The 23,811-nt window shown below is 44.3% G+C and overlaps 1 protein-coding gene across 1 annotated transcript in view; it reads right to left on the reverse strand.

Moving 5' to 3' along the window:
- Positions 1–8,934, reverse strand: part of MINDY4B (MINDY family member 4B) — a 37,103-nt gene extending 28,169 nt beyond the window's left edge. The window contains exons 1-3 of the mRNA XM_058296401.1: positions 8,822–8,934; positions 8,566–8,593; positions 6,792–6,959 (exon numbers count right to left, since the gene is read on the reverse strand). Coding sequence (XP_058152384.1) covers positions 6,792–6,959; positions 8,566–8,593; positions 8,822–8,934 — 309 coding nt within the window. The remainder of the gene's footprint in view (positions 1–6,791; positions 6,960–8,565; positions 8,594–8,821) is intronic.
- Positions 8,935–23,811: the final 14,877 nt, after the last annotated feature.

Below are 23,811 nucleotides of genomic sequence, written 5' to 3' on the forward strand. Positions count from 1 at the left end.
AAGAGAGGGGAGGACAGACAGTGGGAAGATCTGCTAGCACGCACACTTCAGGTCTCAGGGCGTCTGGGAACAGGGGAGGGGTCCAATGTGATGGGACACTGTCTGTGTGTTTGAGGGTCTCTTGCTTGCAAGAGAGTGGAAGCTGAGGCTGGAAAGCTGCTTGGGCCTGATCCTGGAGAGCTTTGCTGTTAGACGCAGGTATTTGGAGCCATTTAAGAATGGACAAATAGAGCATGGGGCCCAGGTGGTCCAGAGCCACGGTAGCACTTCCCGACCACAAGGAGACCCAGCCGGCAAAAAGGACCGGGAGAGGCCCTAATGGTTTCTAAAAAGGAAGAGGCAGGGGAGACCGGCATCTGGAATGCTCCTCCCCAAAGCACGCCAGCCCAGGTTCCCCGGCGGGGGTTTATTTACTGGCCTTTTCTGCTTCCACCCTGGAAAGAGAGTTTGTCTCTGCAGAGAAAAACGAGTGTAGGTGCATTTGAGTATGAGCAAGAGGCGGGTCATGTGATCAGGGAACAATGATCCCCATTTGTGCAGGGCGGTGGCAGTCAGTGAGCGCCCTGGGACAGATAAGGAGGGGCAGCAGCCGCCCTGGAGGCCGCTGCTGGAGGACACAGGCTTGGGGTCTCCATCCCCAGGAGAGACAATACCAGATCCGATCCTAACAGAAGGCATCTTCCCAACTCAGGGGAGCGCGGCACAGAAGCACGAAGGGTGCCCCAAGGCCAGCGTTGAGAGGGCCTGGCTCTGCTCCTCACTGACCAGCTGCCCTTGGACAGATGGCCGACCACTCTCAGACAGGGCAATGCTCGCTCAGCCCCCATCACAGCTACTATTGAAAGAGACAGAGTACAGGAAGGAGCTGAGCAGAGGTAGGGTCATTACCTCTATGAAGGCACAGCCTGTCTGCAGGGACACCGCTCCTGGGGCACGGAGGAGAGTCCTGCCACAGGTGGGAAGGATCAGAGACTGGCAGGGCTAAGGGAGGAGAAGCCACCGTGCAAATGTGGAAGATTAAGGCTGTGGAGAACAAGAAAGCGTCGAATTTGAGTTCAGTTCAAGCAAATTCTGCAAGCCAAACTAAACTCCTGCTAGTTGCCACCTCTGACTCAGAGAGATTCAGCAACCTCCAGATGAATCTTCCAGGAAAGCCTGAGACCAGAAGAGCTGCAGACCTCACGGGCCAGGCCCCATTGGCCAATGTGACAAATAAAGATGACTCAGTTTACCTATAAGACGTTTACTTTTATATCAAATATAATTCATAAGAAATGAACCTGACACATATTTACTGAAATGCATCTGTTTTTTTTTTCTGTGCTGCATGATAACTGGATACAAAGTAATAGTAACATCCTGAAAAAATGGCTGCAGTGATTTTTCCAGTATTTATAATGAATACCTCTCTTTCCTGACGGTAAGTTCCATTTAATTGTTATGATAATGATCACACACAACACACTCATACCCATTGAAAGACAGAGGCCCCACATCATTCTTCCTCACAGATTTAATTTTCTTACTCTGACCCCTGTGTACCTTGTCCCTGGGCTTAGCGTTTCCCAGTGATCTCCTGCCTCGGTCTAGTCCAGTCCTTCCCCACCTCCACCCCCAATGCATCTGGTGTAGTGCATGGCATGCAGTAGGCTTGCATTGAGTATCTGTGAATCAAAAATCAAATTCAACGCTTTCATTTTATAGTTACAGGATCTGAGGCCCGGAGCAGTTGTGTGGCATGTCCAAGGTGACATGCCTAGTAAGTGGCAGTGCCAGGACTCAAATCCAAGCCTTTCAACTGATACCAGCCAAGGTCCCAACAGGAAACAGATGGCACTCTCCAATCGGGATAATTAATTTGAGGACAGTTTCATTCAGGGCCTATTTACAAAAATGTGGGTAGATGCCAGGAAAGCACAATGGCTAGTGCAGCATCCCAGGCTGGTAACAGGGAGGAGTTATTTTGACCTCTAGACCTGAAGGGCAAGGGGAGGGAGAGGCTACCAGAACCAGGAGGAGAGAGTCGTGGGGAGAGGAGCTGTACTTACTGGGGGAGGGATGTATCAGCCAGAAGCAACCATGACTTTATTCACTTCTCTCCCTCTGTCTCCTTCTAGAGCTCCCCATTGAGCACAGTCAAGAAAAAGCCAGAGGATGAGGGGAATCCTTGCTGCAGTCCCTACAGGTCAGCCTCTTGGCAGACAGGAGGGCAGAGGGGGCTGGGGAGTGGCTCTGGAGGGGCACTCAGAAGATGTCACCACCTGGAGCAGTTTGGTATAGTTATGAATTCCAAAAATACATATTGGGTTATGTTTGCAATCTGAGCTGTACCTGGGCATAATTGAGTTAGGAGTCGGGCCACGACATTAGGGCGTTGAGTCCCTGCCCATTGCTGGGTGGGGACTCACAGATAAAAGACATGACAAAGGACAGAATTGAGGGTTTCCTGATGTTGGAGTTTTGATGTTGGAGTTTGATGCTGAAGACTTAAACTGGAGCCCGGGGAAGTCAGCATGCAGAGGAAAGAGAAGCCAGCCCCAGGAAGAAAGAAATCTTGAACCCAGCGAAAAGCAAGCCCCAGGAACGTAGGAACCCAGGAAGCCTTGCAGACGTCGGCAGCCATCTTGCTCCAAATAGACTTTGGTGAGGGAAGTAACTTACGCTTTATGTCCCGGTGTCTGTAAGCTCCTACCCCAAATAAATACCCTTTATAAAAACCAACCAATTTCTGGTATTTTGCATCAGCACCCCTTTGGCTGACTAATACACCACCCCACTGAGAAGCTTCTCTAGGGGTTGTCCACAGGCAGTGTGCTAATTAATTAACTAAACATCTCTTGAGGCCCGTCTCTGAGCCAGTGGACACCAGGCTCTGCTCCATGCTTCCAAAAGAGTATCCCACTGCCTGTTCTCCCTCTATTAGAGTTTTCTTTGTTTGGGTCTCAAAATATTTTGTTCTCCCAGCACCACACCAAAATATGAGGCTGCTGGGTGGTATTGCAAGTAAATCAGGGGTCTATATATTTGGTTGCTGATAAAAGGGACTACAGGGGAAGCGGTTGTGGCTCAAGTGATAGAGCTTCCGTCTACCATATGGGAGGACCTGGGTTCTATTCTGGGGCCTCCTGGTGAAAAAGAAGAGTAAGTATGCCCACGTGGCAAGCCAGGGCCTACATGAAGGCCTGAGTGAGTGCCCACGTGGTAAGCCAGTGCCCCTAAGTGAGTCACACAGCAAGATGACGCATCAGAAGAGAGACAAGGGGAGAATCAAGGAACTGAGGTGGCACAATTGACAGAGAACCTCTCTCTACATCAGAGATCTCCAGGATCGAATCCCAGTGAATCCCAGAGCAGAGAAAATGAGAAGAGAAGATAACACAGACAGCAAAAACAGCAGGGTGGGAGGGGTGGAAGGGGGAAAGTAAATAAATAAATAAATAAGTCTTTTTTTTTAAAAGGGGGTGTGGGGAGGGCTACAGAAATGCACCCCAGACTAGGTCCTAGGGCAGGGCCTGGGAGTGGCGGGGCTGGGGACGCCACTGGAGGGAAGGAAGGGTATGTGGTGGGGCTGGTAGAAGAGCCAGGAGAGGGCACTCAGCTTCTCCACAATCTCAGTAAGAACCCTGGCAGCCCTGGCCAGAGTTCACTACAACACACACTACAAACTGTCGGGTTGCGTATGGGGCAACAAAGTGAGAAACAGGAGAATGTGCAAAAGGGAGCAGGTGCAGGGACTTTACCTCTCCTGCCTCCCTCCCACCCCCCTTCTCAGCAGAGTCCCAGGAAATAGCATGTATTCCTACTCTAGACAGAGAAGGGGACAAAACAGCAGCAGAATGACAGCAAACAAGTCGTAGTAAGTGTTAGTATTCAATAGCCCTGGTAATTTACCTGGCTGCTGGACTGCTGAAACGATTCAAATTGGTCAAGCTTCCAAATCAACCTCCCTGGAACACACATTCAGAATCCCCAAGGCTTATGATCTCAGAATCCCAGGGCGTGTTTCATTAATGCTATTGCTGTTTAAAGAACACACTATCATCCAGTCCACATAATGGGAATGAATCCTAATTCATTTTTAAAGAATGATCAGTTATCTCCGCTTTCGGGACTTCCTTAGCACTCCATCAACTCCGTTTCAGGCTCCAGTAGTCTGATTCTTTTGGCCTCCCCGTCTTTTCCAAAGGGAGAGAATTACCATGGAAAAGTCATGGGGGAGGTCTCCGCTAGTGTTGTGTTTATGTTTGTAGAGAAGGGGGAGATTTCAGACCCAGATGCTCCTGCCTCCACCATCTAGAGAGAGTCACTTAGAAGACTGTGGGACCATCTCTGAATGCCTTTCCCGTTTGTGTTTTTAAAAATCGATAATGCGTTCGCATGGTTCGAGACCCAGAGAGCACAGAAAGGTGTGCTCTCAGAGGACTCCCTCTCATTCCTGTCCTCTCCCCACACGGAGCCACTGCTTTGTCTTTAAAGCCTTCTGGAATTTCTTTATGAATATACAGGCAAATTCCAAATAGAATAATAATTTTCGCTCGTTTTCAGATCGAAAGGTAGCATATTATTGAGATAGATATAAAAGGTAAAATGCCATTCTCCATAGAAATTCATGACAGAGGCCCATAGTTCTTTTTTGTCAAAGATTGTGTATTAAAAACATTTTCTTTTTAAATAAACACAGATGGCTGCTCTAACTTCTTCTGGTTCTATACCACAGTGTGATCTAGCAACACAGCCACGGGGGCTGAGACTCCAGCAGGATTATGCATGGCATGCCTTTATTGCAGAAGGGTTGGTGCTTATCCTTCCCCGAAAATATCCCGTGTTTAAAAGGAGAACGGGGAAGCAGAGGTGGCTCAAGCGATTGAGCACACGCCTACCACATGGGAGGTTCCAGGTTCAGTTCCCGGTTGCCTCCCGGAGAGGACGAGCAAGACAGTGAGCTGGTGCAATGGGCAGGCACGGCGGGCTGACGCAACAAGACAACACAACAAGGAGACACAGAGAGGAAAGACAATAAGAGACACAACAAAGTGGGGAGCTGAGGTGGCTCAAGTGATTAAGTGCCTCCCTCCCATATGGGAGGTCCCAGGCTTGGTTCTCAGTGCCTCCTAAAGAGAAGACAAGCAGACACAGAGAGCACACAGCAAATGGACAAGGGAGCAGACAGTGAGTGCAAACAAAACAACAAGGGGGGGGGTGATAAATAAATAATCTTTTAAAAAAAAAAAAAGGAGAGCTATATCTGATGCAAGTTGAGGCAGAGGCTGCACAGCCAATGATCAACGTGCAGGGTCTTATGAGACCACCTGCCTGTCTTCCTGTGACAGCTGGAATTTGAGCCAAAGAGGGAAGATGGGTTGAGGCTGATGGTGTTTGACAATGAAAAGGAGCATATAAGGCCTCACAGCACATTTGTACCGCAAATGGAATAGTGGAGGAAGTTGCTCTCTGAATCTTGGGAAGGGTGATGAGAAGGAATTGGGGGGAGCCTAGGGGATCTTAAGGAAAGGGTACATTGTCCTGCCTGAGGATCTTAGGGAAAGTTTACACTGAGGGTTGGAAATGCTGCAGTCGGGGCCAGCCCAGCCTCTGTGCTGGAAAAACAGGTGGAGACATCGTGTGAAGACTTTATGTGATTTCCCCAGGAGTTTCAGTCCCCACACATTCCTCTAGCTGGGACCCTGCGTGCCGTGCCCAAATCACCCAAGTTTATGCACACAGAGGCCCCGACTGCAGGCCAAATGTTGCTGGTCTTTGCCCAGAAGTCTAGGGTGGTGCTGGGTTGTCTCTGCAAATGTGCCCAGGTGTAAGGCAGCACGTCATCAGGAAAGAAGTGGCCTCTGCCAGCTCTCGCTCTTAGGACCCCAAAGGGAGGACTCTGCCCGAAGTTCTAGAAAATAGGGTAGGGGTTAGGGGGATGGAGTGGATGTGGGGAAATGGTCTGGAGACGCCCTGCGTCTCATCATAACCTAAAGGACCGTCCGTCCTGGAGGGCAGTCGAACTAGAGGGATGTCTCACCCTAGCTGTTACTTTTGTGGTGGTTTGACTCCTGCCTCAGTTTCCTCCCTTTCTAATCATCTTTCTGACCAGCGGAGCTTGGTCTCTTGGGCTCTGGCCTTGGCCTATTGGATCCAAAGAGAAGGCCCTAATTTTGCCTCCTGGCTGGTGTCTGCCTCATCATCCCCCCCACCCCCCCAACCTCAACCCTCCTGGACTGTGGAATTGAGCAAATGGTCCTGCAGGCCAACAGCTTTCAGACCTCCTTCGGTCTTCAAATGGTGGGGCTCTTTCCTGTCTGCTTATGTGTTGGCGGGCACAGAAAACATTTCCTTCCTGAGGTCAGCCCCTTGCCCCAGGTCTCCCACCTCCACTACTTGTTCTCTCCCTCCTGCTTACACACAGGCTGGGCCCTTCCTTCCACATCCACGTTGTCTCGTGCATTTACAGCGCTCTGTGGTCTGCCCCTTAGAGGGTCTTTCCTAGCCTATTTTATGTGGTGAATCATTTGACGTTTCCTCACTCACCCTCTCGGTGTTCACTGTCAAACTGAGGAAGTGAGTAGAGAGACTCTCAGAGCTTGGGAGGGAAAAAGAGTAGTAACATCACCAGTGTCCTTGAAAAGTACCATAAATAAGTCATTTTAATTATATTCTCCTTTTACCAATAACAACCATCTGTAGTCTTATCTTCAATAATACTCTCACATGACAGAAGATAAGATTCCCCAGCTTTGTTGTTTTGGGAAGATTATGTTTCGTTTCATGTTTAATTGACAAGCTATACTTACTGTGGCCATTGCCAGGGAGATAGGAAAGCCGCCCGATTTTGAAGAGATGATGGAGGGTTTGGGAATAGAACAAAGGCTATTTGATGGCAAATGTCCTTGTCCTCTGGGCTGGGGTATTCCTGTTCCCTCTTTAGTTTCATCAGCAGATAGATGTTTGTCTTCATGACTCTGTAAAATGCCACCCCCCAAAAATAAAGCACACAGAGCTGAAGATGACCTTTTATCCCCCCATCTCTTTCTTGGCAACACCAGTGTTCAGAAAATGTTGTCTCACTTTTAAAGATGTCTGAGAATTGTGATAAACAGGAATAAAAGGGGAAAATCCTGTTGTCTGTCAAAAGGGGCTCCTTGTAAGTTTTATGTGACTTGGAGAGGTTAAATGTAACTATGGCAACATAATTAATGCTATCAAGCCCTTGACTTGAATTTACGTTGAGAGAAGAATGTAAATGTCACTGTCTCTTGTTTTGAGAAGACAACACTTTATAAACAGTGAACGAATCTTTCCAGTCTGTAGGTTAACTGGCCAATAAACTCTGTCAGTTTACTTCTTTTTAATTCCCATTTCTCAACAAGTGAGCACTTGTTGAAGCAAGAACTTTCTTCCTAAATTTCTCCCCCTACTTTAAAATTTTTTTTTTTACTTTTTCGGTTCATTCTTAGGGTATTTCAGTATAATTTAACATCAAGTCTTCTTCCAATTTACTTTCCTATAAGAATGTCATCAAACAAATCTGCCCTATTGAGAGCTGTGACATGAAGGAAACTACTGTCTTAGTTTTTCTGGATTTCTAGAAGCTAATACATAATTTTCTTATCTCTGAAATGCAGCATACAAGTCACAGACCACTGATGAAATAAGATACATTTTGTAAATCAAATGGAGCATCTTCACATTTGTGGCAAAGGGTTTCCTCCACTTTGTATAAAGAATAATAGACATTTATTTACTTATTCCCTGTCAAAGATTGATTTATCTTTTGAATGCTCAATCCCCCTCAAATGGTAGCTATCTCCATTCAATAATCCTAGGACAAAAATAGAAGCATTATCTCCCTGATTCTAATTTAGACTATGGTTAAGAGACTTTAGGCACAAATAAGGCTTTTGATCACAGTTTTCCTGAAGCAAGATGCTTTAGTGTTATAGTTAAAATATTAATAATTCAATTGTTTGATCACATTATAAGCTTATGCCAGGAATATCACTCAATATCCTGGGCTGTGTTTGTTCAGTGACTGAATTAATAACTGAAATACAAAGTTCATTGCCTTCTAACCCTTTCAGAAATCAAACATTTTTCATTTTATATTGTACAACTTTTTAAAATATATATTTTTTAAATCTGAATTCAGTCATTATTCCCTTATACTTTGGAAATGGTACAGAACAACAATTTTTCAGAAGCTAAATAAAGCTAATGACTATTTTCAAAACTACCTGTTATCAGGGACAGTAAGACACTTGATTGTTAAATTCTAGTGTTATTTCAAAAGTGTAGGAACCCTAGATTCTAATATTGCTTTTTTTCCCCAAAATAGTAACCATATGGTGCTCTTGATGAAAAGTAGTTCTTAAAAGAAGGAAAAGGATTTTGTAAAAACATATACAAGAAAAGATCTTCGACAGGCTTCCTACTTTCTTGCTTTCATACATTAAATGCCTCTGTCTGAGTGATATTATGTGCATAAAGTAAATGTCGATTATGCCGTTAATGTGATTGTTTGAAGAAGCAGCTAGAAGAAAACACATTTGCTTTGAGAAAAGTAATTACCTGAGGAGTTGCATTATTGGCTCCCAACCTATAAATGAAAGAGACAGCATCAAGTAAATTATGCTCTTCAAACTTCACAACCCTAGCCCGGCAAACTCCACCCTACCTACAGAAGCCTCTTTCTACAGAGTAGTTATACCTTGAGCCTTTTAAAATATAAATCTATCATGGAGACGTCTCACACAGCAAGCATAAAAGTTGAATACTTAAACACCTAAAATCCCTCTGGAGAAATGAGAAAACAAGACCCTCTTACCTGTGATAACTAAAGATTCCCCTCCATTTGTCAAGAAATGAAATTTTCCTGGTTATCTCCTCTAAATTCAGCTCTTGGGAATTTTGTTCCTGGCCCGAGACCACCGTATCCATTTGGATAATGTAAGGAATCGAAAAGAAGGAAGTTATTAAGCTGGGAGAGAGAGTTCTGACCATGCAGAAGTGAGATGGCTGGCATAGACGGCCAGATAAAGCACTCTACCCTGCTGTTGATCAGCCAGGAGGCCTAGCCACACCGCTGCCCCTGCTCTCAGATCATGATTAAATTTTTATTAGAGGCAGAATACTCTGTGTGTTTTTGTTCATTGTGGATACACTATGAATGTTTAATCCAAGGCACAGATTTGTAAACAAAGGGATTGCTATTACCTATCTGTATGAAAGCAATTGGGATAATTTAATTGATGAGGGATACTGTGCTGATGAATATGATACTTCTTTATGCTGTGATACCTCCTTGGAAATGTTTGAGGAACAGAAATACATAGCCAAAGGGGATAAAATCCATCCAGCTGACAACTAAAAGTATTATCAATTACCATTGTGTAGTATGTAGGCCAAGGAAGAAATGAGCCAACAGGTGTTTTATGTAGAGTTTGGTACACAGAAAAGTCTTGCACACCGTATGAAGGAGAACTGGTCTGATTTGTTTCAGGGAGGAATCTAAGAGTTATGTGTCTTCCTATTGGCTGAGTCTATTAAAGCTGTAGTAATGGTCATAATAAAGAATATAGATGGTGTTCATCAAACAAGTACTGGCTACCAGTAAAAGTCTACTTGTTCCTTCTGACTTGGTTGAATACCAAAATCAAACTTCCTTAGCAGAGGGTCATTTTCTCTGTGAACATTTCTGGTCAGAGTTAGGTAAAATCCTAGGAAATTAAGGGGAAGAGACCATCGGGATTTCCTATGGCTAGCGTGGTCAGGGCTAAGGATTAGCTATTTATAATAATGCAGAGATCTTGAAACACAGCAAGGAACTAAATAAACCAGAGATGAATTTAGGTGTCCACATTCTGCTTACCTACCTCCAGTGTCTTAAATTTTGGATGGCTGTTTATCCATTTCATAGACACAGGCCCCATAAGCTTCCATCAGACTTAGTAGTAATAATTTTTATTGAAAATATGAGGCATAAATAAATCCTTTTTATTTCTCTTCTCTAACTATAATGTCTCCTGTTTTTAAAAAAATAACTATTTTCCTCTTAATTTATAGTTTTAGTGGTGGCATCTGTATTTAATATTTACTGAGCATACCAAGTATGGGGGGGGAAACAAGTACATGGTCCTTGTTCTCATATAATATAAATGTGAGAAGTGTCTTGCCATTTCCTTTTTTGAAAGTCAAATTAAAAAAATAAATTCTGAACCTGCTATTTAATTATTTAACAACCTAAAACCAGGAGAAGGAAGCAGCTAAGAAAACTATTTTTCTTAAAAATCATGATTAAGTATATATTTTTGGCTATGTCTATGTCTTAATTTACAGAGACTCCTATAAAGATTGGAGCACCAATTCCAATGATTAGGCAACTTACGAATAAGCCATTGTGTTGGGTTCAATAAACCTAATTTGAGTGTTCCCTATGTATCATGCTCTCAGAGATGCCAAGGTAAGATGTGGTTCCTGCCCTTTCTGGTAAAGGAGCCAGTCACAGAGAAAGAGGAAAATTTGTGAAGGCAGTTGTTCAGGGGTCTGTGGGTGCACAGGGACAGGCAGGAAAGCATAGTGGTTAACAGCACGGCTGCTGGGGCCAAACTGCTTAGTTATGAATTATGGTTTCACCTCTCTCTAGTTGCATACCTTGTGCAAGTGAACCTCACTTTGCCTCAGTATATTCATCTGTGGAATGGAGAAAATTTCATACTCTTATCATATTGAGATCAATCCATGAACATAGTATATCACTGCCTTCGTTTAAACCTTACCTAATTTATCATCCTACTTTTATTTACTTATTCCCCTGAAGTGGATTGGCTGAATCAAATGATATGGTTAGCTTAAAGACTCTTCATGCATATTGCCAAGTTTCATCATTGTTTGTGAACATCCCTTTCTCAGCCCCTCTTATTCTTTTTATTTCCAGATGGGAATTCATGGTCCACCTCCTTTCAATCAGGATAGTGCTGTCCTTAGTTATCTACCTTCCTCTCCCTTTTCGGTTAGATACTGACATGGATTCTACAGAAGGAAATGGCTGTCTCTGGCATACATTAAGAACCAAGGATGTGATTCAGCCACACTCAGAGGAAACCATCACTCTCTTGAGCATTTTGTCAAAAGACTTAGGGCAGGAGGTCTGGGTGTAAGAATGAGTTGAAAAGAAGATAGGATTAAGGGATCCCTGACCAGGTCTAGAGAGACATGTAGCAGGGAGAGGAAGGGGTGTGCAGTGATATGTGGGATCTGGAATTGCCCTCTGCCACTTTTTCCCTTGCCTGACTCCACAGCATATGAAGTCACCTAAGGCTTCTGTCCCCAAGACTACCCCTGATGCAGCCAAAGATTGGGGCTGAATATGGGATCTCAGACAGCAATGGGTCAGTAGCAGCAAAAAAGAGTGAGTACATACCAGGGGCTGTGGAGGAGGGAGGAGAGGTTGTGCAGCCATACAGTGAGGGAGGGAGGGGTAGTGGAGGGTCCAAGATCATTCACCTAGGAAGGGAATGCATTATGTAAGTACAGAAATCAGTACCTGAATCCATTTGCTTTCTGTGTTGATCATTTTAAAAAATTTTTTTTCTGGAAAAAAAAAAAAAACAACTATTATATATTCTAAGCCTGGAAATTAGTATGTAAAAATTTAATGTTATTAACATTTGCTATGGTTCCCAGAAAGCTATGACTAATCTTTAGAATCATTTACTCAATTCGGCTTTCTAGTCAAATTTAAAAACCTTGGGCTTGCAAACATTTGACTAGCTTGCAAAATTATCCCTAGCCTTTCTTCTCGCTGTTTTCATATGATGCTTCATAAACTGAAATTTCGGAAGCAGAACATTAGAGCCTTTTGATTTTTTTAAAACAAAATCTTGTTAGTGTTTAATTAACCTTATCCCTAGAAAGTTCTTCCTTAGGATTACGTTAAATCCTTTATGCTTTAATTATCATTCATTCTCTTCAGCTCCCCTTTCTGTGGAGATGGAAATTTCCTGGTTATATGCCTTTCTAAAATAAATCTGCCAAGTCCACTGGAAACTAGGAGGTTTATATATTCCTCCTTTGCTCCTTGGGGAGTGGTGAGGAGGAGTACGGTGGGTGTCCCATCCCAGGGTCTCCACCATCACTACCTGTACGACCTTGTAAAAGTTATTTCATCTCTCTGAGCTATATTTCCCATACCTCCTTTGACTTACCTTATAGACTCATAATAAAACTTATCTGAAAGCTCTTACCCTTTAACCAAAGTTTTCTTGACAACTTTCTTAAAGTTATCTACTAAAAATTCTCTAAAAGTGTGATTTTTTTATGCCTTTATATATTTTATATATAATGGCCAGAGAAAGAGCTAGAAGCCCAAAATCTAGGAATGAGAAGAAAAGAGCATCAGTCCTGGACCAGTCCTCAGCCACCAGCCATGTGGCCTTCAGTTGGCCACTGAGTCACCGGTCTGGGTGCCAGGCCTCACCTAAAGACATAACAGTCCAGCATTTAAATCACGGGCTCTGGAGTTAGAGTGCCCGGTGGGAGACTTTTCTCCTCTACTTTATCAGTTTTCTATGGCTGCAGAACAAATGAACACAAACCTTAGCCGCTTAAACCAGCGTTGATTTAGTACCCAGCAGCCTCTGTGGGTCAGGAGTCTGGGCACTGCTTAATGAGGCCCTGTGTTCATCTGAGGCTCAGGGCCTTCGGAAATTGTGTGGTTGTTGGCAGAAATCACTTCCTCGTAGCTATAGAACTATGCTTCTTTCAGGCGGGCAGGAAAGAGGGAGTCTCTGCAGCTTCTGGTCTCTGATCTCTGGGAAGTCTTAAGCCCTCTTTGAAAGAGCTCACTTGATTAGGTTGGGCCCACCCAGGATAATCTCCCTATTCATGAGCCCTAAGTCAAGCTGATTAGGAATCTTAATTACATCCACAGAATCTCTTCGCCTGTGCCATCTAAGGCCACACAATCAGGAGAAAGACATCCCGTCACCTTTGCCATGTTCTGTCGGGAGAAGGCCGTCACAGGTTCTGCCCATACTCACGGGGAGACAATTACACAAATGCATAACTCGTGGGGTCATCCGGGGTGTGTCCGCCACATCTGCTTCCCAGCAGTGATCTTGGGCCAATAGTTTCACCTCCTTGTGCCTCAATTTCTACACTTGTAAAATTAACTACCTCATTGGGTTGCTATGAAGATTCATTAATTAATACCTAAAAAGTGACTAGAATAGTGGCACATAACAAGTTTTCAAAAACCTTTAGGTATGGGTATTTCTCTTCAAAATAGGAAAAACGATTCCTGTCCAGAGTTATTACGAGACTCAGGGGCATGGAAGGACTTGATTAACTAAAAGGACTGTGTAAACAGGGTGGATTACTCCTTCAGGGCTTGTCTTTTGTTTTATTTTGTCTCTCAATTTAATTAGGACTTGATGGGAAGCAACAGAAACTCAGATTAACGGGTTTAAGCAAAAAGACCACTTAGTGTCCCATATAATTTCAAGAGGAACATTCGTTTTAGTTGTGACTGGATACGTGTGCCCCAAATGACATTGTCAGTTCTTGTATCTCTCCCTCTCTGGGCTTGCTTTTCTTTCTGGACTTTATTCTGAGGTAGGTGACAGTTTTAGGATGACTTTTACCAGATGAGCTACTTCAGCAAAAAGAATATCCCTCTTCCCCGAGAGTTGTAAAATCCCAGAATTGCTTCTTGTTGGGTCACTTGCACATCCCCAAGGCGAACTCTGTGTCAGGGCAGTGGAGAACTCTGATTGGCCAGGCCTGGCTCACCTGCTCACATTTGGAGCTGGAGGATGACATCAGATCCCCCTGAAACAGGTGGGCTGTGGATAAAGAAGGGTGTCTCCCCGATGGAAAACTGAAATGCTTGCACCTGAATTGGAAAGATATGTTTGCTAGCCAAAACAATGATCACCAAATTCTTTAAATAAATAAAGTATGGATGCTGAGACTAGATCTGCACTCCGGTAAAGCATAAGCATAATTTAAGACAAACTTTTGCAAATACATATGGTCTCCTCCTGTTGAATCAAAGATTGCCACTGCCGCAGCGGCCACAGAAAACATTTAGTTAACCTCCTGGAAAAATGGCCAACCAGCCACCACGGGAACACCAAAAGCTGCTTTGTTTTTCTCTCACTTCTTTCTTCTACCTCAAAGCTGTCCTGCCTTTGCAAGTCTTGTCCATTTGTTTGCACAGCCTTCTCCAGGTCTCTCCTCAATCCTTGTTGCCTTGGTGCTCGTTACCCACCTTGCATGCCTGTGGTGTATATAACATGGGTTTTGAGGCTAGAAGTCCAGCCTCAGGGCATCATCGAGGCTACGCTTTCTTCCAGTAGACTGCGGTGTTCCCGGGCTGGCTGCTGGTGAGCTTTGACCCACAACACCTTATGGCCTCTCCTGCCTTCTCCCTTCTCCCTTCTCTTCTAGGTTCTGTTGACACAGCGTCTGGCTGCTCCCTGTGACTTTCTGTCTGTGAGACTGCATTTCATTCTCTTGTAAAGGACTCTAGCTGCAAGGGAGTCATACCCACAGGAAGTCTAAGAACATGTTTTTCTGGGGTATATAATTCTAAACCACCACAGTGGGTGTATGATGGGGAAAAGATGAGTGTATGGTGGGGGAGGAATTGAGAGGGCAGGCTTCTGTTTGCTCCTAAAAGAGTTACGATGACATTATCATCAATATGGAGCTCCAAACTTAAAGAAAACCTGTAGAGTAAAAAATACACCCCAAACCGTATTGCTTCCTGAATGAGTGACAGAGGAAAAAGACAACTGTTGCTTCGAACAAACCACACAACATGCCTGAGTGATTTTTTTAATCTTTGTCCAAAGAACAGACACCTCCGTGTACCCCAAGAGCCCGAGCTGAACCGCTAAACCTCAAAACACAGCCCATAAGCAACGGGTCTGAAATTCATTCTTTGGGCATCTCTAGCCACTTGTGGCCCCTGGCCTCCTTTTGTCCTCCTTCTTTTAGGAAATGCTGACTTTCCTCTTACTTTCTTATGCTTGTTTGAAGGCACGTAATTGTCTGTTTTCATTTGTGGATGGAAGGAAGCAGAGGCTCTGCTTTGATTTATTATGTTGGTGCCTAACATCTGTCTGTCCGCATGATTTGAGATTTCTTCTGCTTTATTTAGAGGCTGCTCAGGCATCAGAAAGGTCACAGGGCAGCAAGTAAGGAGATAAGGAGGAGTCTATATATGGATTCTAATATTTGATGGACCTGCTGTGTGTCTTATGTCAGTCATTTACCCTCTCTGGGCCTGATGAAGTAAAATGAGTGGATGGATGTCACTACTCTGTGGATAACCCCTCCAGGGCTTGCATTCTCTGATTTGGGCCTAATTTATCAAGTCTACCTAACTCTACCTGGGATCTCTTGACTCAGACCCGGGAGCCCTCTTCTGCTTAGAGGCTGTTTGTGGTTCAGGGACGCTTCGTGCTGTCTCCCTGGACTTCAGATCATCCAGTTCTCTGTGAAACTAAGAAAGCCTCTTCAGAGGCAGCGGAATTCATTCTTGGGATGATAATTCTAGGAACCAGACGCGAAGTAACACTAACCAAGGAAAAAAAGACAGGCAAAATTAACAGATGCTCTGCGTAATGAACAAGGTGCAAAAAGGTTTTTCACAATGACGGCCTCTGTAGAGCATAAATAGCAGCCCGTCCTGCCCTCCCAGGCTCCCTCCCGCCATCTGTTGCTTGTGTCAGGCCGTCAGTAATTGCTGTCTGTGACCCTTGTTGTTAGTGACGGGACGATACCATGCATGGCAGCTTGCTTTGCTTCTCCCATCTCCTGGCAGCTGTGGCTAGAAGGTTTGTGTCTATCCTAAGATGGAAGATCAGGATTTCCCTGGCTCTTGCCACTAAATATAAACAAATCACCCTCCCCATTGGGACGTAAGTTATAAATAACAAGTCAGAGCAATCTTATATCAGGGAGGCTATGGTTACTAGGTAACAGGCACTGTAGTCACCCTCTCAGTTGTCATTAGGTATCCATATGGCACTGAGTAAAAGCTCCAGTTCTTTGTCTTTGGCCTTTCAAATGGTTCTTGAGTGTATTGTTCTCGCATATTAAAGTATTCTGCTCTATATTTTAAGAAGATTTGGGTTCTAATTTGGCCTCATCACCAACATGCTGTGTGACTTTGGTGAGTTAATTCACCTCTCTGGTCCTTTGTTTAAATTCTCAGAATAAGAGATGAGAAGGCTGGCTTAGAGTAGGGGTTGGCAATCTGGCCTGCTGTTTGTTATGTATGGCCTGCAAGCTAAGAATGGCTTTTACATTTTTCAGTGGTTGAAAACAAAGTGAAAGAAAATATTATTTCATGACGTGAAAATTATATGAGATTCAAATTTCAGTAGCCATAAATAAAATTTTATTGGAACACAACTACGCTCACTTGTTTACATTGTGTCTACATCTGCTTTCATGCTCCACAGCAGAGCTGAATATTTGTGACAGAGACCGTATGGCTTGCTAAGCCTAAAATATTTAGTTTCTGATCCTTTCCAGAAAAAGTTTGCTGGCCCCTGAGCTAGACTGTCTCCTGGGTCCTAGTCGCTTCATTTTACAGGACGTAATTGACACGTTTTCAGCGGCACTCCTGGGAAGGAAATTCCAGGTTTCAGGTAAACCCGCCTGGGCTATTCTTGGAGGCAAGCTGGCACTGCCACCGAGGTCTGAGAGCAAAAAGACTGGGACGTGCCCTGGTGAGAGAGGGCATTAGATGCTGCGGTCTGCCTTACCTTGCCCTGTGCACACCCAGAACTGAGGCTTAGGCCTCTCAGGCTTAGTGGAGAAATGCGGTGTTAGGGTGTCACTGTTGAACGAGACCCCCCAAAACAGTGGCTTAAGCAAATCAGAAGCTTATTATCTTTCCCATGAAAGTCCAGGTAAACAATCCATGAAGAGACTTACGAGACAAATTAACTGATTGCAATGGGTGAAATTCATTTGATCTTGTAAAAAAAAAAGAGCGAGAGATAATTGGGGAAATTTGAACACTGTTTATTTGATAATAATAATTATTGATTTTTAGGTATGATAATGGTATTGTGATTATGTTACACATATGTTATACATTGTAAAATATTTATGATGATGAAATGATGGAATAATATTCTGTCTGGGATTTGCCTCAAAATAATTACGTTGGAGAGGGCTGGAAGCTGATGAAGCCATAGAAATGGAACAAAATTGGCTAGGACTTAGTAGTAGAAGATGGGTTTTCATTATACTATTTCTCCAATCATGTGTATATTTGAATTTTTCTGTAATGAAAGATAAAATATTTAATCTTCATAATCAGTTCTTAAAATTTTGTACTTAATAGGAATTTATTCTATGAAAAATCACACACAAGTGCCAAAAATATATGTATAATTACAGCTGTAGCTTTGTTTATTATAGAAATACATCATTCCTTGAAGAGGAATGATGGTGTCAAAAATTCTGTGTAAATCTTCAATTGTTGGAATATACCTTATTATTAATTTTATTATGGATATAGTCATTTAAAATCTCTAAGTATATAAATGGATAAAGAAGAAAATAGAAATTACCATCTAGCCCCTGGTCAAATATGCACACATAGTCCTTATTTCTAGGCTGCTTATCAAGCATGAAAACATTTAGTAGTTATCGGGTGCCTACTATGATACTGTGCATGCTACACAGCATTTTATTATCTCTTCCATATGACTGTTATTAATAACAAAATTATTTCTTGGACTTGAAAATAAGCCCGAGTTGGCAGTGGCTGGTATGGTATCTTTTCAATCATCAGGGACCCAGGCATCTTCCATTTTGCTGCGCAGCTACCTCACACTTGGCTTGCATTCCTACTCCTGCTGCCACTCGCTTCCCTTACACCCCCAGCCATAAATTTGGTTTTGTAGCTCAGGAGCTGTGTTTAAGTCCTGCCTCCTTCATTTAGTCTATTTGGGACCTTGGATGAGTCAACACACCTTTGTAAACCTCATCTCCCTCATCTTGAAGAAGGTAGCATTGCATCACGAAGAGTTTAGCTTGCCTAAGTAGAAACTGAGGCTCCAAAGAAAGTTGTGGAGAAGGGCTCGGACTTTCTAAAGGGTCGAGAGTGACACGGCGGAGAAGTAATGTGTGGTGGGAGCCTGGATGCACTGCCCTTCCCTAATCTGATCACACTGCCCTGCTTCTGGAGGGAACCCACAGGAGCTGTGCATCTGCACATGACCCCTGCACTGGCCAGAGCTGAGGGGTTCGGACACGGACTCTTGTTCCAAGCAAGCCAGCCAGACTCAGAATGTGGAGAGTGGTGTTCTAAACTGAGGGTCCTTTTATGATAGACTCCTGTGAGGAGCAGAGCTCTGCAGGCACCACCCCCGTACCCTGGGGACCTTTTAGGTTTCTGCCTTCCCAGAGTCTTGGAGGGCATCGAGCCCTTGTATTCTGGGGATACCGTATCCCTTCAATAAAATCCATTTCTTTCCTTAAACTTGTTAGAGGAGTTTCTCTTCCTTATAACAACAAGAACTTTGACTAGTCAACTGTATCATTGGCAAATGGAAAAATTTAACATTTGGTGCCCTCATCTTATAAATCTGTGCTGTTCTCACCCCTCGCATGCAAACGGTAGACTGTGCCTTCTTCCTGTTTCCATACTCTTCCTCCAATCAAAACTCCCCATTAGGGAAGCAGAAGGGGCTCAACTGATAGAGCATCCATCTATCATATGGAGGGTCCAGGGTTCAATCCCCAGGGCCTCCTGACCCATGTGGTGAGCTGACCCATGTGCAGTGCTGCAATGTGCAAGGAGTGCCGTGACATGCTGGGGTTTCCCCCGCATAGGGGAGCCCCATGCACAAGATGTGTGCCCCGTAAGGAGAGCCACCCAGTGCAAAAGAAAGTGCAGCCTGCCCAAGAATGGTGCCGCACACACGGAGAGCTGACACAGCAAGATGACGCAACAAAAAGAGACACAGATTCCCAGTGCCGCTGGATAATGCAAGCAGATGCAGAAGAACACACAGCAAATAGACACAGAGAGCAGACAATGGCGGGGGGGGGGGGGGGGGGGGGGGGGAGAGAAATAAGTAAAAGAAATCTTTAAAAAACCTCTCCATTAGAAAGGACTCCAACAGCAATCATTTACATTGTCCACAAAGTGAGTTTGTAGATATATACCTCTCCTGTGGTAACCATGTAGGCATGAATTCTAATACATATATATAGTTCCCTGGTAAGGGAAATTTATGTATCAGGAAGAAGAGGAGGTAGACTTTCTGGAGAGAAGGCAGAGCTTCCAATCCTCTCCGCTTTCACTTAACATTGCACCACCAGGTGACTACCTGGTTCGCCGTGTGCATCCTCACCTGCACACACCCACACCATACCACACCACGTGCTTAGCTATTACGGTGGATTGGAAGGCAGAACACTTGGCCCTTCATGTGTTCGCCTGGCTCCACTCCTCCCCCTGCAAGGCTTTGCCCAAGCACGGAGACTTCTTTTGTGGCTTCTCTGCCCTCCCTGAACTACAGCCCCCGCCTGTAAGGCCCCAGTTCTACTGTCTGTCTTCTCACTCTTTCCCTGCGTTGTCACATTTGTGGTTGCCTTGGATGGAGCATGTCCTCGGCGTAGGGTCTCTCTTTCACCATCTCCTCTTTCTGAGAAGCGGAGCGTGTCAAAAGGAGGGTCTGGACTCTGCTCCTGGTGAGGCTGGCGGCAACCTGGAGAATACACACCTCCCTTTTGAGGATCCTTAGAAAGACATCGCACACAGGGGTGTGTGTGTGTGTGTGTGTCTGTGCACGCCTCTCTTAGAACTAAAGCACTGACAAATCGTTAGCAGGTGGCTATTGTGATACCTGGCCTGTTAAGTCACATTACTAAGATCAAGCCTCCAGGCTCATTGGTATTAGGATAGGGCTGGCCTCACTCTTTCTGGAAGATGGTGGAGCATTAGCATCACTTCTTCCTTCAATATTTGGTAGAATTCACCAGTGAAACCGTTTGGGTCTGGATTTTCTTTTTTGGAAGATTTTTTTTTTTACCACGAATTCAAATTCTAATAATAGATATACGACTATTTAGTTTGACTCTTTCTTCTTGGGTGGGCGTTGGTAGTTTGCGTCTTTCAGGGAACTGGTCCATTTCAGCTAAGATGTCAAATTTATGTGCAGAGTGTCCATGATATTTCCTTATTATCCTTTTAATGTCTGTGAAGTCTGTAATTACATCCACTCTTTCATCCCTCATATTGGTAATTTCTGTCTTCTCTCTTTTCTTCTTTGTCAGTCTGCTAGAGGTTTCTTAGTTTTATTGAGCTTATCAAATAATCGGCTGTTGGTTTCATTTATTTTTCTCTATTGTTTTTCCATTTTTGGTTCTATTGATTTCTCTTCTTAGCTTTATTATTTCCTTGCTTCTGCCTGCTTTGTATTAATTTTGCTCATCTTTTCCTAGTTCTTTGAATGGAAGCTGCTTCGCATTCCGTGTAGAGGCCTTTCCCCTTTTCTATAATACAAGCACTTAATGCTATACGTTTCCCTCTGAGCACCGCTTAGCTGCACCCACAAATTCTCCAATGGTGTATTTTCATTCAGCTTAAAATGTTTCCTATATAATAATAACAGGCCTGCATTCTGCAGCCAATGTGCCTCTCCTATTAACACCCACCCCTGACCTCTGGCTCTGGCCCCACCTCTTCCCAGTGAAAGTGCTCGTCCAGGACTTCAGTGGCTCATTGGTTGACTGATCCTATGTACTCATTTCACTAGAAATCTTGCCGTCTTGTCTGGCCTTTCTGTTCCATTCAACACCTTTGGTCACTTTTGGAATATCTCTACCCATCTTGGCTCCCTGACACTGACCCCTTCTTACCCTTTCCCCCACAGAGACCTCTGAACAAGCCTTCTCTATCTCTCTCCTTGGCTCATCTTCTTCCTACCTTTTAAGTGTCATGGTCCTTAGAGTTTCATCTTAGGCCCATACTTTTATCATTCCCACCCTCCCTGGGTGATCCCCACTGCCTGCCATATTTTTAAACAAATATGGATTACTCACAAATCCGTCTTCTGTTTATGTCCTCTTTCTTGAGCGTCTTTCCAGTTGTTAGTTAAAATCTTAACTCATGCACTGCATACTCCATATATTCTAAATCAAATTCACTATCTTCCCACTAAAGCTTTCCTCCTTCTGTGTTTGCTTTCTCAGAGCCTTGGGAATCTTCCTTATGTCTTGCCATCCTACCTACAAAATTCAAAATCTGAGAACCACCCTGTTTCTTGCCTTGCTCCTTGTTTCTTGGACCTTACACTTCACATTAGATCCATCACCAAATTCTGACTGTTGTGCCTCAAAAACATTTCTGCATCCCTCCCACTACCTGAGACAGGCCCTCATCAACCCCCTGGGTGAGTTTCAATAAAACTTTCTCGCTGCTCCCCCAGTCTCTGTTTCCATTCCCTCTCAAAAGACCTCAGTCTGCTGCTTTTCTGCAATGCAAATCTGACCCTCTCATTTCTCATTAGTGGGCCGCTGGATAAAGTCGAGCATGCAAGACCCCCTTCTGGGGTCTGTGCTTGCTTCCTTTATGCTGCCCCCAAATAGCTGACCTCTACCGGGACACTGAGCACCTCTCCCTGGCTGGGTAGATTTAAATCAGCATTGCAAGCCGCTTCCTCAGGCTTGATCGGCTTGTTAAGCCAACTCAGTCCTCCCCACCTTTGTTGCCAGGATGATACCTCAGCTGAAGGCAGTCATTAATTTGACTTAGAATATTTGGAATATTTGTAACTCATGAGATGCTGAAGAAATAGCTTTGAACGTTCTGGGGAGGGAGCAGATTGGAAAACCTCCACAGTGCTGCCTGACACAGAAGCGTCTAATGTCCCATGTGAGCCATTTTAAAAATGTGATATAAACCGTTCACTGCTTAAAGAAAACGGAATTAGTACTAATATAAAAGAAGAAGAAGAAAAAAGAGGAAGAAACGTCAAAGGCAAGACGGGTAAGGAATGGGTGTGGCAGCCCTGGTGCTCTGCTCACCACTGCGCCGCACAAGTAAATGCCTCCAACGGTGGCTGCGCGGCTGGCAGAGCTGCCCTCAAAAGCAAGCTCTGGATTCCTTGGACTCACTGGCTGTTTTGGCTGTGAGGGATCTTATAGACCTTTTGGAGCAGCCCTTTCTTCTTTCTTGCAGTGGATAATCCAGCTGTACCTCAAACCAAACTAAAACCCGAGTCTCTGCAGAACGTGGGCTGAGGGCCCTTCTGGATGCATCAGTAAAACGCTGAGAAGGATCCATAAGCAGGAGGCTTCACCTTTGGCCTGAGAAGGAAATCTTGGGTGGGGGGGGGGGGGGGTAAACACCTGGAGAAGAGAGAAGAGGGACCTGTGACAGGAGAGAATGTAGACGATGTGACATTTGCCTTATGCTCAACCTGAGGGTCTTGTTTTGAGCTTCTTGAAAGCTATGTGACATCCCAGACATACATGAAACAGCTAGTTCGGGTCACAGAAAACAGAGGATGTGCACTGTTGGGGAGGGGCTGTTCTCCACCCTGGCCCCAGCCTATCACGGACCACAGTGCATTCTGGAGCCCGGGAGGTTGCAGAACATGCCTCAGGGGATAATTTCTTTACAACGGCAGGGGCCCTCAGAGGCTGGTAGGCTGTGGGCTGCCTTGCTGTAGAAGCTGGGACAACAGACCTGCTCCTAAGGACACAGGGAGACAGAGAAACTCCCAGGGTGAGGCAGGAGGGACTTGAGGTGAGGAGAGGGCTGGGGAGCAATGGCTTGTGTTGGGGGTTGACTTATGCCTCCCATGAAGACATATCGTAGCTCCTGGTTCTGCAGGTATGAACCCCTTTCTAAATAGGATCTTTGAAGATGGTGTTATTAGGTAAAGTGTGGACTCTTTTGTGAATAGGATCTTCCAAGGGTCTATTTAGATGAGGCCAAGTTGATCCATATGACTGAAGTCCTCATAAGCAAAGGAAACTGGATTTGGAAGTAGAAGCCAGAAGTCATCAGAAACCAGAGAAGCAGACACAAGAAAAGAGATTAGCATGTGACAGAAAGCAGAGATGATGGAAGCCAAGGAACCCCAAGGACTTCAGCAAGTCAGTACCAGAATGCCATAGACTTCAAGGAAAAGCACAGCCTGTCAAGACCTTGATTTTGGACTTCTAGCCTCCAAACCCATGCGACAATAGTTTCCTGTTGTTTAAGCCAATACCAACCTTTTGGTATTTGTCATAGCAGCGCTGACAAACTCAGACACCTTGGTTCTATATTTGACAGAGGGATGTTAACAGTCACCAAAATTTGGACACTGAAGCTGGTATGTTTATGATTTATGTTCCTATTTACTGGTGAGGTCTGGGGATAGTTAGATTAGTTTCAGATAAAGCCAGGAAAAGTGAGGTGACATCTTAACCTCACAGAGTTGGTACAAGGAAGAATTTGGGCTTGAATCTAATTGCTTTCTCACTTCACCAAGCTGGTTAAGTTTGAATTCTCTTATTGAGAAAATGATCTATATTTTAGTGGCAGCATAATTTCTTTGATTTTTTTGAAACTGATTTAAGTTCTCAAGAGCAATAGCAGTGCCCTGTACTTCTCTTTCCTGCAGAGCACATGGTGGGAGCTTAATCAATATCTAATGAGTCATTTGATTCATTCATTAGAACCAGCATCAGCATCTTCTCTCAAGTGTTGTGGGCAGTTGCTGACAAAGATGGGGAAGATATGGCCGCAAAATAGATTTTATGTGTCAAAATAATCACCCCCTTCGA

The sequence above is a fragment of the Dasypus novemcinctus genome, chromosome 4 (assembly GCF_030445035.2).
Source record: "Dasypus novemcinctus isolate mDasNov1 chromosome 4, mDasNov1.1.hap2, whole genome shotgun sequence".
Lineage (NCBI taxonomy): Eukaryota > Metazoa > Chordata > Mammalia > Cingulata > Dasypodidae > Dasypus > Dasypus novemcinctus.